General features: G+C 42.7%; 1 protein-coding gene across 2 annotated transcripts in view; it reads left to right on the top strand.

Annotated features, from left to right (window-relative positions):
- The window catches only part of NCAPG2 (non-SMC condensin II complex subunit G2), a 1,874,483-nt gene that overhangs the window by 901,650 nt on the left and 946,541 nt on the right, over window positions 1-26,292 (top strand). For both annotated transcript variants that reach the window (XM_044062031.1, XM_044062030.1), the window contains exon 15: window positions 18,075-18,181. In XM_044062031.1, coding sequence (XP_043917966.1) covers window positions 18,075-18,181 — 107 coding nt within the window. The remainder of the gene's footprint in view (window positions 1-18,074; window positions 18,182-26,292) is intronic.

Raw genomic sequence — 26,292 nt, 5'->3', positions numbered from 1 at the left:
TTCGGATCTTAATTTTGCAATACAGAAGCTAACAGTTTCTCTATTTGAACCAGCTCATCTGTCTGACTTGAAGTTCTTTACATGGGTATTATCTTGGCAGAAAAAATCTTTCAAAACTTCCAGTCAGTTTTTTTCTTGTGAAGTGAAGAAGAGGGGAGAACCTGAGTCAAAGCAGACTATTTCCAAATGGTGGTCTCAGGCTATTACCGTTTGTTATTTCCACCACAGCAAAATTATTTCAGGCAGGGTCAATTTTTACCAAGACTTTGGCTTAATTTATGGCTTTCTGGAAAGAGTCAGACTCAAAGCATTCTAGAAGCAGCAACTTGGTCCTCTGTAAATACTTTTACAAAGCACTACAATGTAGATTCCTTCTCCAGGTGTAGGTCAGACTTTACTAGATCCATTTTCTGGGTGCTCTTAGACTCTTCCCCTTCAACCTCCCAGTTATTCTAAACTATGAAAATCTAGCCATATAGCTTAGGTTAGCAGCAGTGATCAATATGATGATTATAGTACAGATATGCATAAGTCTATGTTCGAATGATCACTTCTGCAGTAGCTGCTCCCTCCTTACCCTGTCCCCCATTTTTGGTGTATTTTTTGTCAGGGTATAGTCAGTTTATTAATGATTCTAGCAATAATCTGTCAGGGCTTAAGTCTTCCTGTCTCAGTTAGCATGTACACTATGAAGGGCTTGGTGCCCAAATCTGTCTTTTTATCAGCTTGAGCTACCTAATGGTGTGGATAAGTGGAAGGTGTCCTGAAGCTTTAGAAGTTGGCCGGCTGTTGTATCCTTAGCAGGATATAATCCATATATCTTGGCCTACTGCAGCAGTAATCATTTAGACGTCTACTGTTGCAGTGAGTTAACTTACACGGTACTGTTATATCAACTGTGTGATGAAAAAGGTTTCCTTACAGTAAAGGCTACGTGGCAATGAAAGGACAATTCATTGTCTGCAGAAGTTACTAGATCCCTGACTACAGGATCAAATTTCAGAGGTGTGTTGTCACTGTGGTAGTTACAAGGGATGTCATGCTTGCCAAATGATAAGATTATACATTTCTTGGCATTTAGTTTTACTCCATGGTTTTGGCACCAGCTGTTTGTGGAAGGCTGTGGAGGATTTTGGTGTACTCTGTGGCATTTATGATGGCAGCAGGTTTACAGTTGCCTGCAAATTTGGTCAGCCATAAACTTTTAACATTCACTTTGACCCCTGAGAGGTATATTCCAGAAAGGAGTGGCCTAAGGACTGAATCATGGGGTATACCGCTAGTGAAAGCTTTTTTGGAGGCGGTAGAGCTGCTCACCCTAATTTCATGTATTTTTTTTATGCACTGATTTGCTATCCAGTGAGTTACATGGGGATTTACTGTTACTTGTGGTAGTATAGCTGTGATACCGAAGTATGGGATGGTGTTGAATGCCTCTGAGAGGTCTAAATATGCAGTGTACTTATTTGCCATCATTCATTGCTTCAGTACCTTTATCAAAGAAGTCCAGCAGGTTGAGTGGGATCTGCCCTTGAATCCACACTGGCTTGGGTCGAATGTTTGCAGGTTGCCTCTGTTTTTATTTATTTATTGATTCCATAGTGATCCTTTACATAGTCTTACAGATAAGGCCGGTTAGGCTTATGGGTCTATACTTACCCATGTCTGGTAACGCCCTATTTTTGTGCAAGGGGATGATTGTAGCTGTCCTCCATTCATCTGACATGAAGCCTGTTTGGAGGCTTTTATTTAATAAGTTTTGTTGGGAGTCTGACAAGTCATGCTTCAGACTGAACAATAGGCAACCTAGTGGGTTATCTGGCCCCATAGAATTAGTGCTCTTAAGTTCATAAGTAAGTACTAGGCTATTTCCCTAAAGTGAGAATCAAACCCTGTAATTTGTGTCTGAGCCTGGTCCAAATTCTTAGTTGCTGCCAAACACTGTGTGGCTTATGTAAACTTACTCAAGATCGCACAGTAGGCAAATAAGGGCTGAGGGAATAAAAACCTGTACCACAGGAACTACAGTTCACAGCCCTCTGTAAATACTCAGAATCAACTGTTACTCCACCTTTAATAGCACCTTGAGGACTTTTCTTCGGATTGGGGGTGGGGTGTTGATGCACGTATGTGATGTGGGAGTATTAGAGGGGTGACATTTTAACTAGAATTATCTTCTAGTAGATTGGCTGCATCCTCCGGACAGAATATATGAATATCTTTTACTCTTAGCTCTGCACAGTGCTGGGCATTGTTTCTGTGATTTCTAATTTATAATTTAAAGGCAGCTTTGTGAATATGCTTCACCTAGGCAGCTATTTGTACCTCATGTCTGGCTTTGCTTGATTTGATCAGGGTCTGGAGTCCCTTGTTAAGTTTAGCAAGAGTGTTACTGACATCTTGAGAGTTAAATTTATTTTTGTGTGCAATGATTTTTTTTCTTATATAGGTAGGTACTAGGCTATCTGCCCGAGGGCATTTATAAGCCTAGCCAGAGTGTGTCTGCTTTCGCTGCCCCATTGATTAATTAACTGATCCTCTGTCAAGCAGAGCCAATGAAGTGATCCCAGGGGTGTATTTTCTGTTACCCATACACTCGTCAAGGTTGCTCTTGGAGTGTTAGTGAGGGGCTCTGCCTGATGTAATTTGGAATTTTGTTCCAAAGCATGGGGAGTCTCTGTGACAGGAATCTATCCCTCCAGCATGTTCTGTTTATTGTTGTGGCAAGGTTTAGCTCACTCGAGCGTGTGGCTCGTAGTGACTTAGATTTTTTTGGTGGAGCATATCCATCAGTTCTGAGTTGGACATGGCTTTGTAAGTCAGGCAGAGATTACCTCTGAGTAAGCGATATGCCACTGAGTACAGCCGGAGTTTTTTCAGTCGGGCTCCATAGGACATATGTTTGAGACCAGTAATCCTCTTGGTGAGGTACTTTTGTGGTCTTTCCAGCTGTTGGAAGTGTCTTGTGAGGTACATCTCAAATGGGGCATTGTACTCTATGATGGGTCTAATGAGTGACGAGCAGAGGGGCACTATAACCTCTTTATTTCTAGATGCGAACCCTTTAGTAATTAGATGGGCCACATAAAAGGATTTCCTAACTACTTTGGCAATATGATTGTCAAAGGAGAGATTACTATCTACCTGGGTCCCCAGATCTCTTATTACCTCTTCAGTATTAAGGGGGCTGCCACCTATGTGGTAATTCGTGGGTGTTTTGTTTTTCCCAAACGGGATGACTATGCATTTTTTGGCATTTAGCTTGAGGCCATGACTTTGACACCAGGTGTCCGTCTCAGTAAGGCCCTTTTAGAGGATGTCCGTGTGAGCCGGAGAGTCAATTATGGCTCCCAGTTTGCAGTCATCAGCGAACTTGGTTAGCCATAGTCCTGTGTTTGCCTGTACTTCTGAGAAGTATATGCCGAACAGTAGGGGTCCCAGGACCGAGCCTTGCCTTAGAGTCGGACCTGGCGCCCGCTATTCTTACTGTGTGAGTTCTGTCTGTAAGCCAATTGGCAACCCATCTCATGACGTAGGGGTTTATGCTCAGGCTGGTGAGTTTTTCTGTAATACCCGAGTGGGGAATGGTGTTGAAAGCCTTGGCGAGGTCAAGGTAGGCTGTGTGAACCACCTTTCCCTCGTCTATGGCCTAGGTGACTGTCTCGAAGAAGTCAACCAGGTTTAGTAGGCATGATCTGCCCTTAACAAAGCTGAACTGGGTCAGGTCAATTGTTTGGAGGTTCCTAATGTCTTTGTTAATGAGTTCCATGATGATGCGCTCTATAGCCTTGCAGACCAGGCTAGTCAGGCTTATGGTGCGATAGTTACCAGGGTCAGTTGTGGCCTAACCGTTGCTGTGTACCATTCTATGGGCACGTAGCCTGTGGAGAGGCTGAGGTTGAACAGCGTGTTTAGGTGGGGAGTTAGTTTGTTCTATAGTTCATGCAAGACTCAGCCTGGGACACCATCTGGCCCCATTGATGCTGTGTTTTTGGCCTTTGAAAGGGCTGATGTTAAGTTGTCAATCTCGCCTTCATTCTTGCTGGATGGGTTCGGAGCCGATCCTCGGCTCCGACTCGGCCAATACTAAAGCTCGAGAGCTAATTTCACCGGCTCGAGGCTCCCCTATATCCCACAATGCTAGGCGGTAACTACTCAGATCTCGTTTGCCGCTTAGCTGCGAGGTGCTTTCTTCTACCGGCTCTGGCAGGTTAGTGAGATTTTCTAGTTAGAAAATTAAAATATCTACCCCTATCCTTTTTATTTAGTCAAGCTTATAGTACAGGGTATCCTTTTAGTTTAAATCGGGTCTTCCCTCATTTGTATTCTCTTTTTATCCCCTTTTTAAGTTCTAGGCCTTTGGCCCACTTCCCTTTTTCCCCTTTGTCATTCAGTGTGATTGGGTTTTCCTTTTTTGGTTAAAGGGTGTGTCTGTGTTTTGTGTCTGTGTCTTTTTTGTGTATACAGTCACTTTTTCTGATGTTGAAAGACTCCAAGGTCTCAGGCTTCAAGAAGTGTGACTCGTGCTGTCAGAAAATGTCTCGGACAGACGGTCACACTTCTTATATATATTGCCTGGGACCTTTGCACCTGCAGGACTCCTGTGCTGTTTGCCATGCATTCAGCCTGAGAGTCCTGCAGGAACGCAAAAATAAACTTATTCTTCGAGGCTTATTAAAGCCTGAAGGCCCCCCGACCCAGTCTGCGTCGGGGAAGCCTTCAAAGACATCCAGGCCGTCGGCTCCAGCTTCAAAGCCGTCCGCTGGGAGCAGTAAGACTACTTCGACATCGGCTCCGGCTGGAGTCTATGTTTCGAAGACTCAAACCGTTACCTCGGCTCCGGCCGGAGCCGAGGGTGCTAAGACTCAGTCGGCTCCGATAATTTTATCGGAGCTACCTTCTAAGAAGAGGTCGAGGTCCCCTTCCATCGGCTCCATCCACTCGGCCCCGGGATCCCCTCTTCTGTCTGAGTGGAGCCACAGGTCCCATTCCTCTCGGTCCTCCAGGCTGTCCGACCATGACTTACAAAGGGCGGTGAGTAGACTTCTTAAGTCCGAGGCATTGGCCGAAATGCTGCATAGCTTTACTCAACAGTCAGCGGCTATTCCCATCCCTGCTTCTGTTCCTTCTCTGACTCCTTTGAGTTCGGAGCCGGGGCTCGTCGGAGCCGATACCCTCCCTTTCGGCTCCGTCGTCTACTCCGATTTCCTCTTTGGAGGGATCTCGGCGCTGGGCTTCCCTCGTCGGCCCCGAGGGGGCGAGTAGCATCGGACCCTTGTCCGACCCCGTTCTCCCTCTCGGAGCGTTGGTGCTGGTGAGTTCAGCTCTGACATCGGCCTCAGAGCCATCCCTGTTGGTACCGGGGGGGGGTCCTTGTCTCCTCGGAGCGAGGACCTTCGGCCCTGGCTGATCGGGGTGCCTTCGAGGTCATGCGAAGCATGCTAGACCCCGTGTCTACCCCACGGTCGGCTCTGTCAGCTCCTCCTCCTTCAGCGCCTGCGGTGGTTTCTACCCACCCCCTCGTACCAGACCGTAGAGAGCCAGCCCCTCAGGTTTCCCCATTGGGAATATCCTCCTCTTCTGAGGCTTCTCCTGATCCGGCAGGGGAGCCCCCTTGGAAGAGACAGTGCAAGAGGAAGCACATTGACTCCCCTGAGTCTATCACCTCGGACACCGACTTGGAGGAATCTGAAGGTTCCCCTCAGTCCCCCTCTGAGGATGTCTCTTTTGCTGACATCCTTGAAATCCTTAAACAGAGGGGGAACTGGCCCGCCCTTAACCCTTCAGAGGACGAGTCGGTCTACCTTGAGGCGTTTGGCTCTCGCCCTTCCACCTCCTGGGTGTCTCCTCCCTTTTACCCCCTCATGGAAGTGGTGGCAAGGAAGGTGTGGACGGCCCCTGATTCAGTGGAACCTACCCCAAGGAGGCCGTCAAAATTTATTACAGCCCCGAAAGAGAAACAGTTCTTATCTAAAGGTGTCTCTGTTGATGCCATGGTGGTGGCCGCAGCCACTAAGAAGGAATTAGCCGATCCTTCGGTACCTGTCCATCCTCCTAATAAGGAGTCTAGGACCATGGACAGGTACGGTAAGCAGATGTTTTCCTCAGCGACCTTTGCCATGCAGTCGCTGAACTACTTGTGTCACTTCACCCGTCTCCAGAGGGATTTACTCATGGATATGGGTGATGCTATGCAGGATCCAACAGCTGAGGGGTTCCAAGACAAAATGAACTCCCAGTTGGCAACCCTGAATTTGATTGTCAACTCCTCCATGCGGCTTATCTCATATGCGGCCGATGGGGCGAGTACGGCCGCAGGCACAGGTGTAGCTTTACGACTCCACGCCTGGATGCGGCTTTGCAATTTTGCGGACCCTTTCAAGGCGTCCTTCACCAATTCCCCCTTTGATGTCTCAACGTTGTTTGGACCTCAGGTGAAGGATACATTGACTAGGTGCGATCAGGAAGGTAAGACTCTCTCTGCCGTGGGAGTCCGTTTTTCTACCCCTTCCAGACCTTATCCCAAAGGTCGGGGGGGGGATGTGGTTCTGCAAACCACAAGGAGTCTCATCTGATGCACAAAGTCGATTCCCCTCTAGAGACAGAGGGGGGAACAACAATAGACGCCGCCCTAGGGGCAGAGGTGGTCTGCAAAACCAGGGTAGCAGAGAGATTTTCTCTGATAAACCCTTGAGGAGCTGCCCGGCTGTCCATCTTCGGAGGCAGTCGGGGGAAGATTATCACTGCACCCAGAAGCCTGGCTTTCCCTCACTCAAGACAAATGGGTACAGTCGATTATATCCGAGGGTTACAAAATCCCCTTTATTCACATCCCATTCCAACCCAAAGGATCCCTTCCGGACGTTCCACCCAGTCTAAGGGAACAAGCAGCATTAGAAATATCAAAGCTGCTGTCAAAAAGAGCTATCCAGCCAGTCCCAGCAGACCAGCAAGGATCCGGAATCTACTCCAAATTCATTTTGGTACCAAAAAAGACAGGGGACTGGAGACCAATACTGGATATGTGAAGAAAACAAAATTCCGGATGGTCATGCTACAGTCCATTCTACCCTTCTTGGGTCAGGACAATTTGATGTGCTCAATAGACCTTCAGGATGCGTACTACCATATCAAAATGCACAGACGCTCCAGGAGGTTTCTCCGCTTCAGGCTGGGAGCCAGTCACTACCAGTTCAGAGCCCTGCCCTTTGGTCTCACTACAGCCCCCTGAGTATTCACCAAATGTATGGCAGTGGTCGCGGCTCACTTGAGACGTCAAGGATTCCAGGTGTTTCCATATTTGGACGACTGGCTCCTTACCGCCACCACCAGGCGTCAACTTCTTCTATCCAGAGACTTCACCATTCAAACTTGCCAAGCTCTAGGCATTTCAGTAAATTTCGAAAAATCTGCCTTGTCGCTCTATTATCTTTATAGGCACCACCTTAGACACAGTTCATCTTTCTGCCAGACTGACAGAGCAAAGAGTATCAGATATCCACAAACACGTTTACCTTCTGCTTCAATGCAACAAGATCAAAGCCAGGGTAGTCTTGAAGGTATTAGGACTCATGGCGGCTGCCATTACACTTCTTCCCTTAGCTCGTTTTCACATGCGGATCCTCCAGTGGATGCTGTTTTCTCAATGGTCCTTCCAACAGCTCCCAATGTCTCACATCATTCTGCTAACCCAATCATGCAAGAATCACCTGTCTTGGTGGATGACATCACCTCAAGTTCTTCAGGGCAGACCCTTCATTCTCCCCCCCCCCCCCAATTGCCACGGTGACACTGGACACCTCCCTGATCAGGTGGGGGGGGGGCATTATCAGGGCAGGACAGTCCAGGGCACGTGGCAATCTTTCGAGTGCCACTTGCACATAAATGTCTTAGAGATGAGAGCAGTGCTTTTAGCATTGCAAGCCCTTCAGGACTCTCTTTCCACAGGGACTATTGCAATTCAGACGGACAACATGTCCATAGTGTGGTACATCAACAAACAGGGTGGAACCAAGTCCTATCCCTTATGTCGAGAGGCACTCAGACTTTGGCAGTGGGCGATTTCTTCTCAGCGGTTTCTGATGGCAACAACGCACATTCCCAGGAAGTCCAACGTGATTGTGGACAAGTTGAGCAGGGCTATTCTCATGCCTCACGAGTGGTCTCTAAAAAAATCAGTGCTGGAAGAAATCTTTCAAAGATGGGGCCGGCCTTGCTGCGATCTTTTTGCTACTCCGCAAAACAGCAAGTGTCACGATTTCTTCACCCTCTTCCCTCTACCAGGCCAACCCACCAGAGACGCTCTAGTCCACGATTGGCCCCGGGGACTTCTGTATGCTTTCCCCCCTTTTCCACTGATCTCTCAATTCATTCAGAAAGCTATCGCCTTGAGAGTCACTATGATCCTCATTGCCCCTTACTGGCCTCGACAGATATGGTTTCCGTTCCTGCATCATTACCTCTTGGAGCAGCCTTGGCATCTGGACCCAGTGCCAGATCTTTTGACCCACCAGTCGGGCCAGCTGCACCACTCCCTCCAATCTCTTAACCTCACAGCGTGGTTTCTCCGATTCCTACCCTAGCCAGGCTTCCTTTAATTTCTCATTCGGTCCATAACATCCTGATAGACTCTCACAAGTCTTCTACCAGAAGGATTTACAATAGTAAGTGGAAACGTTTTTCCTTCTGGACAGCATCAAAAAATATAGACCCCTTCACCGCACCTATCCAGTCTATCCTAGACTTCCTGGCAGAGCTCTTTCATTTAGGCTCTTCCTCATCTGCCATTAGAGTACAACTAGCTGCTATATCTAACTTTCATGTAGGTGTCTCGGACTCCAGTATCATGTCCCATAAACTTTGCAAAGCCTTTCTAAGAGGTGTCTTTTTGCTCAAGCCCCCAATCAAAGATCCCCCACCTCAGTGGGACTTGAATTTGGTCCTAGCGTCCTTTATTCTCTCCCCCTTCGAACCTGTGGCTTCATGCCCTCTCAAGTTGCTCTCATGGAAAACACTTTTTCTAGTAGCCATAACATCAGCTAGAAGGGTATCTGAACTTTATGCTCTTTGCAGTCGTCCTCCTTACTTAGTTTTCTATAAAGACAGGGTGTCCCTCCGGACTAATCCGTCCTTCTTGCCTAAGGTTTCCTCTGAGGCAAATCTAAACCAGACTATCGATCTCCCTGTCTTCTTCCCTGATTATTCCAACAGGTCGGAACAAATCTAGATGTTCATCGCCAACTTCAATATTATTTAGACAGGACTAAACAGTTCAGGAAATCTGACCAGCTCTTCCTGTCTTATGCGGAAGGGAAAATGGGCCTTCCAGTTTCTAAAGTGTCCCTTTCAAGATGGCTTACCTCTATAATTACCTTCATCTATGAAATCAAACATCAAAAGCTGCCTTCAAGACCTAGAACTCATTCAACCAGGGCATTAGCTACATCTGTAGCTTTTCAGGACAGGCTACCAGTGGATTCCATTTGTGCAGCAGCCACATGGGCTTCACCTCATACCTTTATCTCGCATTACAAATTGGATATGGCCTCCAGAAACCGTGCCAACTTTGGTTCCACTGTTCTCAAGAGTCTGTTCCGATAAGCCACCCGGGGTAAGGTGCTAGGGACACGGTCCCATCCAGCAAGAATGAAGGCGAGATTGACAACTTAACTTTGAAAAGTTATGTACCTACCATAACGTTCCATGTTAGTTGTCGTCTTCTCGCCTTCTTTCTTGCGTCCCACCCTCCTTCTCCCCAGCCTGGACAGACCGATAGGAATTTTTTGGATCTTCCATTGGGGCGTCCTTCCCACATGTTCTACCACCTCTATTTTCCCTTTTCTGTTTGTGGTAGCTTACATACAGGTTTATATAGAGGTGGGGTTTTTTTCTCTCTTCTCCATACTATGGAGACTAGAACTGCTTGGTTTTAGCTATCAAACGAGATCTGAGTAGTTACCGCCTAGCATTGTAGGATATAGGGGAGCCTCGAGCCGGTGGAAATAGCTCTCGAGCTTTAGTATTGGCCGAGTTGGAGCCGAGGATATTTGCCAGGATGTTGGCAGTATCAGTAGGTTCAGTATATTTTGTGCTATTTTGCACTAGTTCAGGGCATATCTGCGAGTTGCCACTTAGATTCTTAACATAGCTAAAGAAGGCTTTGTGGTTATCTTTTGAATCCTTGGCTATTTGTCTTTTGAAGTTAGCCTTGGATGATTTCGTGAGGGACCTCAGTTTCCTACTAATACTGATCAGGGATGTCTTTTCTTCTTGGGATTTGCTTTTTTTCTGAACTAGTTTCCTCCTTCTATTGTATAGTCTGTTTATTGCAGGGGTCCACCTAACTGGTTTCCTTCTCTTAGAGGAGTGAGTCTTAGTTTTGCTAGGGATGGCACGATCCATGCATCCTTGTAGGTGCTCATAGAGTGCATTTGTAAAGGTTTCTGCATATTGGGCAGCGTTATCCTTTAGTGTGGGGGCTGTGAAACTTACCACCTCTGTCTTAAGTAAGGTGAAGTTTGCTTTAGAAAAGTTTTTTACTGTGGTTTCCTTAGTTGGGGGTGGTGGTGGGGTGTGGACATCCAGAGTGATTATAGTTTATGGTCTGATCTAGCCAGTGACTGGTTGACATCCGGTGTGGAACACCTACCACCCATGTTGGTGATGACCAGGTCCAATATGTTTTCACCTCTGGTAGGGGAGTTTACCAGCTGATCCAGGGCATTTGAGTTGATGAATTCCAGGAAGCGCTGGGCCTGGGAATTTGTACTAGAGTAGTTTTCCCAGTGAATGGTAGGGTAATTGAAATCGCCCAATATCAGGGTGTTTGGTAGGGCCTTCATGTTTTCCAGTGTCTCCAGAAAGGTGGAGTGGTGGTCCTGGGTCATAGATGGTGATCTGTAGCAGGCCACAATTTTGCATTGCAGATTTGCCTGATGTTAGTTGCACATGGATGATCTCAGAGGTATTATGCTGCACCACTAACCTGGAGGTGTAGGTATCCTTGATGAATATGGATACACCCCCTCCTTTTCTGTATCTGTCCATGTGCTGTGGCCGAAATGTGTGGTATGAGTTGTAGCCCGGTAATGCTGGGGTTCTCTCTGGAGCCTTGAACCAGGTTTCAGTTACTGCACAAATGTCGACGTTCTCCATACTGAGGAGTGCTTCGAGCGCGTGCATTTTGAGATTCAAACTCCTGGCGTTGAGTAGCATAACCCTCAGTGTTTTGTTAATTGTGCTGTTTACGGAGGTGGGTTTGACTTTTGAGCTTTGCCCAAGAAAGGCACTATGGTGGCAGCAAGAGCCCTGGCCAATATTCGAAAGCCTAGGGGCGGCAGGTGCAAGCCGTCTCTTGCGAAGCAACATGGCTTGTGGAGCATAGCATCCCAGGCTGACAGACACTGGATCCCCTTTGAATGACACCAGAAGTTTAGCTAATTGTTGAAGTTGATCATTTTTTCTTTATACTGAGGTATCATTCTTGGTGAGGGCAGGAAGCTACTTGGGGTCAGGGTCATACCAGCCTGGGCTACATGATCAGAGAGCTCTTCCATGTCTCTTCATGTAGTCCAGGGAGGTACGTCTCAGGTCATTCACACCAACATGAACAATGACAGAGTCATATTTGTACTTGTTCTGGAGTGACCTGAGTGCTTGTGTTATGTGGCAGATTCTGGCTTCCGACAGGCAGCTAACAGTAACCTTCTGCTTGTCCAACCTAGTGAGTGAGACGTCAGTGTGCCTGACTATAGAGTCACCTATTACTAGTGTGTTAGGTATGTTATTTTGCCTTAAGGGCTGTGATTATGCGACACACTGATTTTGTGTTTTATGTGTTGTCTCGTTTGAGACGGGAAGTGCAGGTTGTTTGGGTGTCTGCTTTGGAGGTCTCTGATGCTTTTGCAGGTTTTTATTTAGAGCCTCCGAGTACGATTTTGTGTATTTGTGTATTTTTTGCCAGTTCTGTTTTAGTAGGTCTGTATGTGGCTGGAGTTGTGCTGCAAGTGTTAACCTTCTCCTTTTGACTGTCTGTTCCAGTCTTGGTGGAGACTGCTTAGCTTGGATGTATAATTGCATCTCTTGCATATGTTAGTGTTTTATGGTAGGAGGAGAGGGTTGTCTGTGTACATGAGGCAGTTGTAACCTTACCTCAGGATACCCAGATTCACCAGCTGGACTGGAGAGTGCACCTGAAGTTGCCCTTTGGTCATGCCTCAATAGTAGGGTGAGCTGTTAGTCGATTGGTTGGTGAGGGGTAAATAAAGAGCCTTGCCCTGCTGGGCAATCAGTGTCAGGGTATATTGGTGCTTGCTGTTAGGTCTGAGCAAGTGCTGGGCTGTAAGATGCTTTTTGAGTGCTTAGGCTGAGAGTTAGATAGTTTCAAGGGAAAAACTGAAGAGGAGACTTAGTGGAGCCGAGAATAATTTAACCATAGCTAACCGGCACTGCCCGGTGCGCAAAACCTTGCAAACGCAGTTTTTATAGTAGGGAAATGAAAGAGAGAGAAATTAGCCCAAAATGGCCAATAAACTACTAACTTCTGTGCTGGAACCACTCCTCCAGGGACAGATAGGTTGCTCAAAGCTCCCCTCTCTCACAGGTGAACAGAGAAACTTCCTTCTATCCAAGCAAGGTATGGGCAACTCAGAAACTAGTATCACAGCCCTGAATTCAGCACTAGCCTGAAAATGGACTACACTAGCTTAGAAAGGTGGGAAACAAGGAATTTTTTTGTTTTTTTGTTTTTGAAAAGATAAGGCAAACACATTTAAAAAAATACACTTAAAACAGCTTTAAACGACTACAAACGATCAGAAAAGGCTATCACACTTTAGTGTGTAGCCTACAACAGTTAAATTATTTAAACAAAAACAACATTTTAAAAGTGCAGACAGTCAAGTACAATATGTGAAAAAAACAAGCTTTTAAATCACAATGAACGCTGGAAAATCTGCGTTTAGGCGGAAAACAGTTAAGTACAGCAAGAAAGTACAAAAAACTGATATTAATAACTCCCAAAGTCTCTCTTCTAAGCTAGAAGGCTTGTATCAGTTTAAGGCTTTCTAGTGCTACCCAGTAGGTTAGTTACAGGAAAGGTGGTAAACAAGCGCAGATGTAGTCTTTTAAACCAGAAAGTTGAAAGAGACGGACAAACTGTCCAAATGGTCAATAAAGTACAATTTCTGGGCCAAGAACCTCTCCTCTCCTCTCGTGGTAGGCAGGCTACCCTAGTGCTTACCACTTCCACTGATAAGCTAGAAGGCTTCCCTCCAACACAGAAAGGCTTGGGGGGCTCAGAAGCTTACAAAGAGTCCTGGAATACAGCAAATCTGTGCCTGGACTAGACTAGTTACAGGAAAGGTGGGGGAACAAGGACAAACCTAGGCTTTTAAGCCAGCAAGTTGAAAGAGATGGAAAACTGCCCAAACGGCCAAATAAACTACAATTTCTGGGCCAAAACTCACTTTTCCCGTGGAGGATAGGCTACCCAGTGGCTTACCACTCCCACTGATGAGCTTTCCTCCAACACAGAAAGGTGTGGGGGCTCAGAAGCTTACTAACAATCCTGGATACAGCAACTCTGTAACCGGACGACTAGGTTAGTTATAGAAAAGACAGGAAACAGGCACAAGTGTGGCTTTTAAACCAGAAAGTTGAAAGAGATGGAAAAAAAACTGCTCAAACAGCCAATAGCTACAATTTCTGGGCCAGTACAGAAAAGCAGCTAAAACAGCAGTAAATGCAATTCAAATTGTAGTGCAGGCCAGCACACCCGAGCGTGTAGCAACACTACAGCATATACAGTTCAAATAAATGCAATTAAATTAACAAATGACTAAAAAACAAGTGCAGAAGGCAGTAAATTAGAAGGCTATTAACAAGCAAGAGCGACTGAACAGATAACACGCAGAAGAGCAACTAAGACAGTTACAGTAAGAGCAGATGAATAAGATATATATATTTGTTGAGATATATATATATATATAAATATATATATATATATATATATATATAAATATATATATATATATATATATATAATTTATTTATATATATTTTTTTTTTGAGGGAAGGAACAGAGCAAGATTAAGAGGCTACAGGGATTGTCCTTCCCAAATGCTCTCCAGTAGGAGTGCCTGAAATCAGAATATGATCTCACTGCACTCAGTTGAGTGAGCAAATGAGATGGGCCCAGAAGGAGTATCCAAATACAAATCTACAAGAGGGGCGGGCAATTTCAAAGCCAGCAACATTAATACCAAAGCAAGAACAGGGGAGGGTAGGTGGGGAACTAACTGTAGAGAGACAGCCACAACTTCAATTGAGTTAATATTCAGTGAAAAACACAAATAAATTAAATGCAGTACTATATGCAAAACAGCCAAAGCTCGGATATTAAGCAGAGATAACTCAAAATGTGCCACTTGTATAAGGCAAGATAGGATGTCAGTGATGAGCTGAAACTACCCCCCACTGCTATCAATGCCTATACAGAAATTCTAAAAAGTACTCTGTAGAGAGACAGCCACAACTTCAGTTGAGTTAATATTCAGTGAAAAACACAAATAAATAAATTAAATGCAGTACTATATGCAAAAGAGTAGATAAGAGTGTACTTAAATTCACTTATACGTCCAGCTGATTTCAGGTAGATGTTAGCCGGCCAAAGCTCACTGTTTATATTAAGGTTCCGCTATAGGAAAAGGCCCCAAAAGGAGAAATATCTATCCCAGCAGAGTGTAGCCTCCCAATCATCTCAAATGGCCCAGGTGAGAGCTGCTCTCTCTAAAGCTAAAAACACAGCATCAATGGGGACCGGATGGTGTCCCCGGCTGTGTGCTACACGAACTCAATGAGGAACTAAACCCACACATAAGGCTGCTGTTTAATCTTAGCCTTACCACAGGATACGTACCCAAAGAGTGGCGTACGGCAACTGTGGTCCCACTCCACAAAGGCGGTGCTTCTACGGACCCTGGTAATTACCGTCCCATAAGCTTAACAAGCCTGGTCTGCAAAGCTATGGAGAGGATCATAATGGAACTCATAAATAAAGACATAGGGGACCTACAGACATTGGATCCTACCCAATTCGGCTTTGTCAAGGGCAGATCATGCCTCTTGAACTTGGTCGACATTTTTGAAACAGTCACCAAGGCCATTGATGAGGGTAAGGCAGTTCACACAGCCTACCTTGACCTTGCAAAAGCTTTCGACACAATACCCCACTCGGGTATCATAGAAAAGCTCACCAGCTTAAATGTAAACCCATATGTCACAAGATGGGTTGGAAACTGGCTCAAGGACAGAACCCACAGGGTTAGAGTTGCTGGTGCCATGTCAGACTCCAAGCCTGTCACAAGCGGTGTCCCACAGGGCTCAGTCCTGGGCCCCCTCTTGTTCGGCATCTACTTTTCAGAAGTGCAGGCAAACATAGGAGGATTGGTGGCTGAAGTTTGTGCATGACTGCAAAAGCTGGGTGCCATAGTTGAAAAAATCCCAGACACAGATATCCTTCAGAGGTCTCCGAGAATAGATAACTGGGCCAGTAGAGCCAGCTTTTTAAAAAATAAAAAAAATGTATAGTCATACCCTTTAAAAAAACCCAAGTTACCACAGTTACCACATCAATGGCATAATCAAAAGGATAAGGCTCAAAAATATGCCATATGCTGCCCGACTGAAGAAAACTCAGCTCTATTCGATCGCCATCTGTCTCTGCAGAGGTGACCCCTGATGACCATAGTCCAAAGGCCATGTCCAATTAATGATAATGGACATGTCCCAAAAATAAAAACCCCAAACACACAAGAGAGAGATAAAACCTCATGGATATATATGGATGGATATAAATAGAAACAGGTGATGAATCGAGAGATTCATCACCCAGACTCATGCTGTGGAACAGAATCCCGGTCCATGTGAGACAGAGCACCTCTTCTGGCTCTGTCCAAGAGGAATTCGATGGGATATGAACCTATAGGCGTTTGTTTTGAAATTTGAAGTGTTTACTTCTGAGGGGGTTAGATGCAGCTATACAACTATTTACCTGTGTGTACAATTTGACTGTAAAAGATTCTGTATAATCTGTGGGATTGTTAAGATGGAAGCGTCTTTTGAATGTAGCCAGATCATCACTCAGTTTTCATAGATTAACCTTGGCATAATCTCTGAATATCAAGGTATTGGAAGATTCTCCCAGCTTCTTTCTTATGGTCAGTATGACAGATCTATGGAATGGTTTGATCAACGAGGAAGTTACAGCTGGTGAGGATAAGAGCTTCCCCATATTGGTAAGGTCCAAGTCCAGGATTTTATCACTATTTGTTTGGGTGCAGACAGTTTGTCCTGAGACTGCAGTGCAATTAACTTAAATTTCTTCTTGAAAATATTTTATGAACATTTGCAGAAATTGTTAATTGAAACTATCGATTCATCTACTTGTTTTCTATGATAGAAGTCAAAAGAGAAAGCACTTTAAAATGTGTGAATGTTCACTGTCAACAAATTTTGTAGCTGAAATGGATGCGCAAATTTTGGAATGTGGACCAGCAATTGAGGACCGATGCATCATTAATGCACCCAGCCTCAATGATCTCATTTCTAGAACTAGTGAACTAAGAAGACAAGCTACAGAGATTTGATACTAGTTTTTAGAGCATTTTTATTATCTTGTTTATTTTTATTTGGACTGAAACATTATTAAACTGTACAGCAGATTTTAATGTAACTCGTTCTTTAAGGAATGCATGTGTAATTAAATAGGTGTGCATGGAATGTTATTTAAATGATCATTCAACCAATCGTAATTGGTTCAGAAGTCCTGACTGTATTAAGGACGAAAGTGCTTAAATTTTGGGGAGAACAACAAATTGTGGCAGTAAATATTTCATCATTTTAATTTACAAACCATGTATTACTTTTTTGTTAGTATCTGCGAACTGTGGGTTAGTCGTTTGTTTTTGAGGCCTTCTTTTCTGTGTCTCTACTTCAGTACGTAGCCTTCTGAATCTTCATCTTTGGTGCGTCATTCTGGCTCCTTCTACCATGGTGGTTTATTGCTTGGAGCTCAATCCAACCAATAGGCTGCATCAAGAAGAGTCTCCAATATTGGATATATGTTTATTTGCAGTTCGATATAGCCAGTATGTTCTTACTATTTCATTTTATCCTGAAGGATTACAAATATATTGTTGCCATCCCACTCTGTTTGGGCAGTTCCCCTATCCAGCCTTTTCTGCTCATATTCCTTGGGTTAGTGTATGCTTGGATGTTACTTATAAGCTATGTATGTGCTAGTGAGATGCGCACACATTGTCAGCTCATGACATTGCTGTATGCCTGGTACCATACATAAAGGATCTTCAAGAAGTTTTTTCAGATTTCCTTGATGGAGTGGATCGATTCATTCTCTGAGTTAATTATGAAAGGTTTCTATCTTGTAGGTAAATTAATATGGTAAGACCGTATGTGTTGAATTTGGTTCTTTACTATTTTGTGACATTTTTATATATTACTTGGCTTGGAACATCTGTTGAACTAGGTTATAAGACATTAAATTGAAAGTTTCAGTAGAAATTCTCACTTAAGTTAAGTACTGCTGATTCTGTGATGCATTTTTGAATGTTGTGCTGTTACATGTGCCCCTATATTTGCTTGAGTAAATTCATGCTATCCTGGTTAAGGGAATTTTTGTTATACTTAATGGAGGAACAGCTTAGACCATGGGTTTCATATGAATTAATTATTACCTTTCTGGGATTTGATGTTCAGTTGGCAATATTCTTGTCTGCTGAAATGGTTGTTCCTCTGTGAGCAGAATCTGGATTACATTCATGAACAAAACATTTTTTGGATTGTAGCTACCTTTAATAGCAGTGCTGCAGTAAATATGATTTTGCCTTCTTCCTAGAGCAGCATTAAAATGTGTTGTTTGATCATGTTTATTTTCTAACATTTAGCTTGTTGGATCCCTAAGGTAGCAATTCTTCTACAAGAATATCTTTGCTCTGCTTGCTAAATGAATACCTAATATCACACAAACTAAAGAAATTAATTGTCTTCTTTCCTAGCAAAATTAATGCTTACGATCCGTCGATGCTTGAATGCTTGCATCCAGAAATTAATTCGAGAAGAAGGAGGAGATGATGAGGAAGAAAATAACAAAGAAAATTCAAGTGTAAGTATTCCCTACTGCAGCAGATGTATAGACTCTGCACTGTTGCAAATGCCTGTCTTTTTGCTGTTTGGTCATGAAGTGGCTGGCATTTACCCACTAGTTTATTCAGAAGCTGTAAGTGTTTTTGCAAACAGCTTAATCATGGCCCTAATTTGTGTTGGAGCTGAGGCTGCACTGGCTTCAAACTTTTAAGAGTGAGTCATTGTAAATTCTTTAAATGCAACGTCTATCTTTGAATTTCAATGTAAGAGATAAGGAAAACTGTTTTTCCTTTTTAATGTAGTTTTATACAATCACACATTCTTTCTAATACACTCTTTAACATCCTTTTTTAGTCAAACTTGTACATGAATTACTTTATTAATTACTAATGTTATCACATTATGCTTACTCCCCAGCTGTTTTCTTCTACTTTATTCATGCTTTCTGCCCCACACATTTTTCTGTCCTACATGAAATTTTTCTACAGTACTGCCTGCCTTTCCTGTAATAATCTACTCTTCCATGTTTTAAGCGTAAATCTTCCTAGACAATGCAGCTACTATTAATCGTGGAGTATCTCTAAGCCACTATTTTATGGATGTAAAACTCAATGTATTTCTATACAGTGTGTATTGTTTGCTTCTATATTTCTGTTTAGGCTGTGGAGCTTTTCTCCCAGGCCTTTGCTGAAAATAGGTTAAATCCTAGTTGAAATTTCCCAGGAAAACAAAATTATCTCATTGTGTATCAGCTGTTCAGTTCTAGATTTTCTTACACAACTTTCTGAACATACAGCATGCCTTACTTGACGTACTGCATCTTTGTGTATTATTCATTTTATTACTCACAACCCTTTTGACTGGCATAGTAAAATGTGCTCCAAGGCTAGCATTTGACTTGTTTGATGCATACAATGATCATTTCTTTGCTACTATGTAGGACCACCCAAAAAACCCAGACTGTACTTAAAGGTAATGTGCAAGAATCTGTTTTGCAAAGTAGCTGATGACATTTTTAAAACGGCTATCTGATGTATATGTCTTGTTGAAAAATGCTTTAGAGATCAAATATGTTTTTAAACAGCTAACTTGTTTATTTCAGTATCCAGTTGCCTGCTGTTGGAAGTAGAATGCACAACTTTCCTATTTTATCAGCGTGATGACTGTGCTTTACTGTCTTATGTACAGCATATTGAAGTAGGAATTGAAATACACTTATGATAATGTAACTATTTATTTATTTATTAATTCATTCATTATTGGCATTAATTTACTGGGATAATCTGAATGGACACAAAGCTTCTTTTCAGCAGAGACCTGGGGAGAGAAACTCCACACAAAATACATAAAGTTTACAGTAAGGGAGGAGTACAAGTGTAATAAAACATTACTAAGAAGTATCAGTTAATGGTTAGAAGCATGTTACCAAAATGAGTAAGAAGCATGTTACCAAAATGAGTAAGAAGCATGTTACCAAAATGAGTAGGTAGTCTTTCTTTTTTTTTTCTCAATAATTTTTTTTTTATTTTTACATTAATAAGTGTCACAAATAAAAACCATCGTACAACATGTATATATATATATATATATATATATATATATATATATATATATATATATATATATATATATATATATATACATACACACACACACACACACACACATATATATATATATATATATATATACATGCATACACACACACACATATCTATATATATATATATATATATATATATATATATATATATATACATACATATATACATAAATACACATACACACATATACATATGTTATACATTGATGTCAAATACCACAGGATATAGGTCATACAACATATCTATTTACACTATGTACATAGATGTTTTCATTGTTAATTCCACAGTTATATAGACAGTATATACATTCGTAATATCCAAGTTATTATTTAATATCTGAACTTGTATGTGTTCTTTGGTTCCATTATAGTGTATTTCTAAGTTGCTGTGTGATGAATTATGCTAATATGATGTTAAAGGTTTGTTCCCAAATTTCTCTGGATTTCATGTTTTTGTTTCTTTTATCTATTACTATTTTATGAGCTGAAAGGTGTTGTATAGCTATTTGTTTAAAACCCTCCCAAGAGATATTTATCGTATCTAGCCATTTAAAAGCTATATACAGTTTCATTAGTAGGAAAATTGTTAAAAGTATTTGCTTGTTTTCTTGGGATGTTGGGTAGGAGAATATGTAACAGAGTGAATTCCCAAATTAATGTTGATGTTTGATAACCCGTTTTTTGTAATTGTACCTTGAGAGAGTTCCAGAGTTTATAGACACATTTACAGCTCCAAAATACATGGATTAAGTCATCTGTCTGGTCCTTACAGTGTGGGCAGAAAGGTGATTTTGATGTGTTAAATTTGTGTAGGATTGCAGGTGTAAAATAAGCATTATTATTGATCATGAGCTGTGTGTATGCTAACTTTTTGAGGGGTAGAATCTTCAGTGTTAGGAGTAGGTAGTCTTAACTGCTAAGCTAAAAGGAGAATATGATAAGTAGACATTAGCAGCAACCAAGTAGTCTTATTACAGTAAAAAAGCACCTTATTTGCATTGCACATGTTGCAGGCATGGTTAAAGGATTTAAATATTCAAGAAGAGAGTAAGATGTGTGAATAATCAACAGCAAACAGGTAAAGCTACAGTGATCTAAGCTACATCATTAACATTGGCTTCTAGGTTCATGTTGATGTACAGTGTTCATAGAAGAGTGCCTTGGTTGCTATAGGTTAATTACCTTTCTTAAATATTTGATGTAGGATTGTTATTCCTGCGTAACAAGTATATCTTGCTGCCATATTCAACTTCAATTAAGGCTCAAACTGTTTGCCTTTAGGTTTGCTAATGGTTTGCAAAGCTTTCCTGAGAGTTACATTCCAGGTGTGGCTACTTTTTAAGGATGCTGTACCTCCATTCAGTTTGTATTTCATGCTGAAAAAATGACCCCATCTCTTTTTAAACTTAATTTTGAAGTTGATCTGCATTATCTGCCTTAAAAGACCCTTTTTGTAGTTGCCATTATGTCTGCTAGGTAAGTTACTGAGTGACAGGCCTTGTGTTAAACCTCATTACATAGTCTTCCAGAAGGATAGTGTCATTGCAGACTAATCCCTCCTTTATGCTATGATAGCCAATGAAATAAATCTTACTCTGTATTCTTTAACTTCTCTAATAGATATAGATCTGAATAGATACAGTATTTGCACTCTGTGGATATCCACAGGTAGCTCAGATTTTACATGGACAGAACAAAGATTGTCAAAGTTAATAAAAAAAAAAAACACCAAACTTATTGTTTCTCTGTAGCGTACTGACTTATGCTGCTGTAAAGAAAATTAAATAAAAGAACACTGCCTACTGAGCCTGTAGTGCACTTGACCAGAGCAATGTCTACTTAAGAAATAAATCATTAGATGATATTTGTGCAGCTGCTGCTTGTGCTTCACTGAATGCTTTTGCATGGCAAAATAAGTATGATATGATCTGTATGTCTCGGTCATAGTTAAGTATGACATTGCTCAGAGATGTGGTCCTGTAATTACTTTGGAGGACAGACTTTGGACTCTGTCATACTGGTTGTTGAGGATGAATCTCCTCATACCAGATACAATAGTTAAATGCATAGCATAAGAGTAGAGCTAAATGAAGAGGTCAGCACTCCCCATGCCTTCCCCCTGCCTCATGGTAGACATGGTCTGGAAGTTTTATTAGTCATGTGCTGTTTGTTTTATTACCACACTTTGCATTTGACTGGCATTCCTTAGATCTCCTATACCTAGTGTAATGCTTTCTCATGCAGTGCCTCCCTGTTTTGGCTGTGAAGTTAGGTCTGTTTGGTTTGTGTTCTACAGTACTTAACTTTCTTTGCTGACCATGATTGTTGCATCCTGATGTTTCTGTTGCCTGGGAATCAGCCTGACAATACAGACCCAATAAGCCAGATCCTCAATGTTTGATATACTTGGTATATATAGTCTTATCTTTTGAGTTTATATATTAAAAAGGCCCACCATTGTTGAGTCAGCAGTATCCCTTCCCTTGCTCCCCTGTGGGTGCGTGGTTCCTTCAAATGACCTTGGCTGCTGGAATCCCCATAGGTTAGGCAGACACATCATTTGTATTTGAGTTGTTAAACTGGGGTTACCATATTTTCATTATTTTTTCCCCTCAGTTTTTAATTGGGTGAGTGAACTGGTCACCATGGACCCTTTTCAGCTGTGACCTGGGCAACAAGGGTGAGAGTAAATAAAGCATATATGGACACTTTATAGTAGTCAGTCAGACCAAGCTAATATTGTAGTATAAGCTTGATTATGTCTCTGAAGTCCGGGTTTTTGGAGGACCTTCATGAGACAGGTCTGTTTTTAGCCATTGAATGGCACGTTCATCAAACGGCCATTCATCAGCAATATAGAATTGAATGTCCCTTTTCTCGAACAGGCATATCATCGTAAATAAAAACATCGAACTGTCCATTGCCCCTGCACCCCATGCTAATTATATATACCAAGTATGAGATTGCACTACAGTGAGGAAAGATAAAGTTTCCTTATTCCTACCTTATGTAGACGTATGTACTTCGTTCTGTTTGTCAGCTGTGACAGTTTGATGTTTTTATTTACGATGGTATGTATTTTTGTGAAACCAGATGTTCGATGCTATGTTGCCGTTGAATGGCTGTTTGATGAACAATGCCATTCAATGGCTAAACATAGACCCTCATGAGACCTTGAGTTAAGGACTACACATAAATATGCTGTGTACTCACTGCAGTTTTGACCTCTCCAGTGGAACAGCTGTTTTTGAGAAGGTTGGCTGCTATCCTTCCCTATGAAAGAAGAGGTGGGTGAAGGTTTTTCACTCTCCAGGTTTGGGAACCCAAATCTGGGATGAGTATGTCTTCTACAGTTTGGTCATTTTTCTAGGGAGTTTCTTAGGGAAGGTAAAGTTAGAAAATATATCATCCTTCTGGGACTGGTTGCTAAGTAGCTTATTAATGCATTTCCATGCCTATTACTTTATCAGGCAAGAAAAGAGGGGTGCCCTCTCTTTCTGACTTGGATTTTCAGTCAGAAGAGCAGGCATTGCAGGAGGAGGTTGTATTTCAAGAATATTTTCAGAATCAGACTGCTCAGATTGAGAAAAAAGTATGGCTTCATATTTCTGTCTTTTGAAGATTTATCTTTTTTTGAGATTTTATCTAAGATGGAGTTTTTTCATTGGGAGAAGAATGAAATTCCTATTGCGCAGAAAATGTATTTGTTACAGTTGGCTATGCCTAGATCTGTAGCTGTTCCTCCTCTTTCTTGCTTTAGAGAATATTTTCTTCACCGCTTCTAGTTTGCCTAGTGGTCAACCTCCTGCCCTCAGGAAATCAGGTTATACTGGGTACCTCAGACTCGTAACTATTTTTTTTCTACTCTAAAACAGATCCAACTGCAGTTTCTCTTACTAAAACTGCTCTTGCTAAACAGATGACTGCTGTTAACCCCATTCCCTTTGAAGAGGATGGAAAAGCTGTCAACAAGTTGGTAGAAATGCAGCAGAGTGATGTGACACAAGTTACGCTGAGTTGTGTGTGGTTGGGGGGGTGGAGGGTAGCAAGGGGAATGTGCACATAGTATCGAGGTGTGCAGAGTATAATTCAATACGCTGCTGCAGGAAAGACTGTTATAACATATTCTTTACCACAGTTTGTATGAGAAAAGAGGGGTAATGGTCACAGCCCAACAGGGGAGAGGTGAAGTAGCCACCACATAGGGAGGTCCCATCGTATCGGGCCTCTACAGAGAGACATATGCATTCTACAGATATGGACATCTTGTCATACGCTCACAAAAGAGCCAGTGGACAGAAAAAGTCACTATCCAGGAGTCTGAGATGTCACTAAATACATGCCCTCCAGACACATGGCATGCACATCCTTGACCAGGGTAATGCCGACAGTTTTTCTGGACCATGTGTGACAGGCAATGGTGTGACCCATCATTACTCAATTTGCACATAAGAGGTGGCTATATGAGATTTGGCAAAAAGCAGCTGATACATTGCATGTTGAGAACAAGGCATGAGGCATTGACAAGAAAGTATCTGCCACAGTAAGTGGATGACCAGTGCAGAAGTTGCTTACAGAGGTGGAGGATTTCAGGTGTCTCTGTCTGATGTCTTGCATGTGGGAGGTGGGTTGGTGATGACTGAGTATTTGTAGGGGATGCAGCTGGTTAGCTTTAGCATTTACACTGCTACAATGTAACGCGCACTGTATGTGAGGCAAGACTTACTCAGCAAGAGCCTTCTGCATATCTTTACTCCAGGTGCTCCCAATCTGCAACTATAAGTCCTTGCACAACATGGTATAAATTTGTTCATATTCTATTCAGAGATTGTCATCTACCAGTGTGACTGCCATGCGGGAGGGTAAGCATTTGTTTACATTTTGCCACAGATGTCTTGTCTTTATGCTTTCCCAGGTTCTGCTGGTGGAGGCTCCAAAGGCTCCATAACAACTTTTCTCTGAATGTCGCATGTGTCTGATGATGGCAGTGTGCATATGGCACAGTCTTAGTGGCACTTTTAACAGTACTAACATTGGAAAGCTCAGACATCCCCCATGTATCGGGTGCTGCTGGAGGGGACAAGCTGAACTGTGCAGCCTCACCTATGTTTGCTTGATATCCTGTAACTGTGAACCTTACCCAGGCTGTACAGGAATCCTCAGTCCATATGGCATATGGTATCTATAAGCCTTGCTGCAGCTTGACGTGTGTACACACCCTATAGGGAAAAGTTGGGGGTGGTCTGTGGTAATGCCATGACTCCAGGTTTGTTCTTGACCTGCATGCAACACTTTTAATCTGTGGATATGCAGGTCAGTGATCCAGGTGCAGGCAACTGTTAGCCAGCAGTATTGTGGAGGTGAGGAGTGTGCTGTGTGACCTGCTAGATGATGTGCAGCATCTACTTGGTGTGAGGTATGCCATCCAACACCCGTACAATAGACATGGACTTTTGTAGGGTCAGGGAACAGGTGATGCTGCTTAATTTACTGGTGAATAACATTATATCCATTGGTGCATCCATGAGGCAAATTGCGACTTGTCCTGTTTGACTCTGCAGACTCTACTGTTTGACTCTGGAAGGCTCCAGATGTGAGGTGGTCTCTTATAGGCCAGGCACACCCAAATGTCACAGTCCATTCTTGAGACTGTATCTTGACTGTAGCTGTAGAGGCCACTGTACTTAGCTATGGCCTGTCTTGCATATGTAGCTGTTGATTCTTCTTGGCATCTGTCCTTCAGACATCTCAACAGACTAGTCACACTGCCTTAGTTCCACACCATTAAATAGTAGAAATACCACCTCGGGGGCCCCTTAATACGAAGCCAGTAGCCTAGTGGGACTAAGCCTGTCAACAAAGCATAACTAAAATAAAAATTAATATCTCCTGTAAGCATATGTGCACCATGCCTACCCATAGCCATCATTCAGGTAGTGGACAACTTCCATATGTTGCCTCACAATATGGGCCACCCTGTTAAAGTGCACTTGCACTTCCCCTTAATTCTGTGACATCCTGCAATAGACCTCATCAGACCCTGAAACTGCAGGCTACCACAGTGCACATTGCCAATGTCCTTCCTGCCACTGGTGAATTTAACTCTTGTTTCGCTCTATCAGAATTTTTGGCAACCACATCCCTCTTGCATAGTCCTGGCCCATGTTATAGCATTGGTGTCACATGTCAATGTCTACTTCCCTTCCACACCTGTGCAAATGATAATTATGTTGTGCCCACCAATGACCTGTGTGGGTAAGGTAAATGGCCAGACTATGCATAGTCTTGACTAGCTTATGTATGATGCTGCATACATCAGTTTGTTCTTTGTTGGTTGTATTGTGGCATATAGTTGTCGGTCAGACAGTACCATGGTGTATTCTTTCCATTTCTGTCTCATATGAGGTCCTGCTGCTGCTGCTTATTCCTCCTTGACCTGACTGTTCTGCTGCTCCAGGCAGTATGGTGAGCCCTACAGGAATGCTTTTTTGCTTTTGCTTCTGTAGCTGTTTCTGCACGTCAGTGCT

The sequence above is a fragment of the Protopterus annectens genome, chromosome 2.part1 (genome assembly GCF_019279795.1).
Source record: "Protopterus annectens isolate FY-2018-M chromosome 2.part1, PAN1.0, whole genome shotgun sequence".
NCBI lineage: Eukaryota > Metazoa > Chordata > Ceratodontiformes > Protopteridae > Protopterus > Protopterus annectens.
The sequence above is the reverse complement of the archived record's forward strand: the minus strand, read 5'-3'. Positions and strand labels throughout refer to the sequence as shown.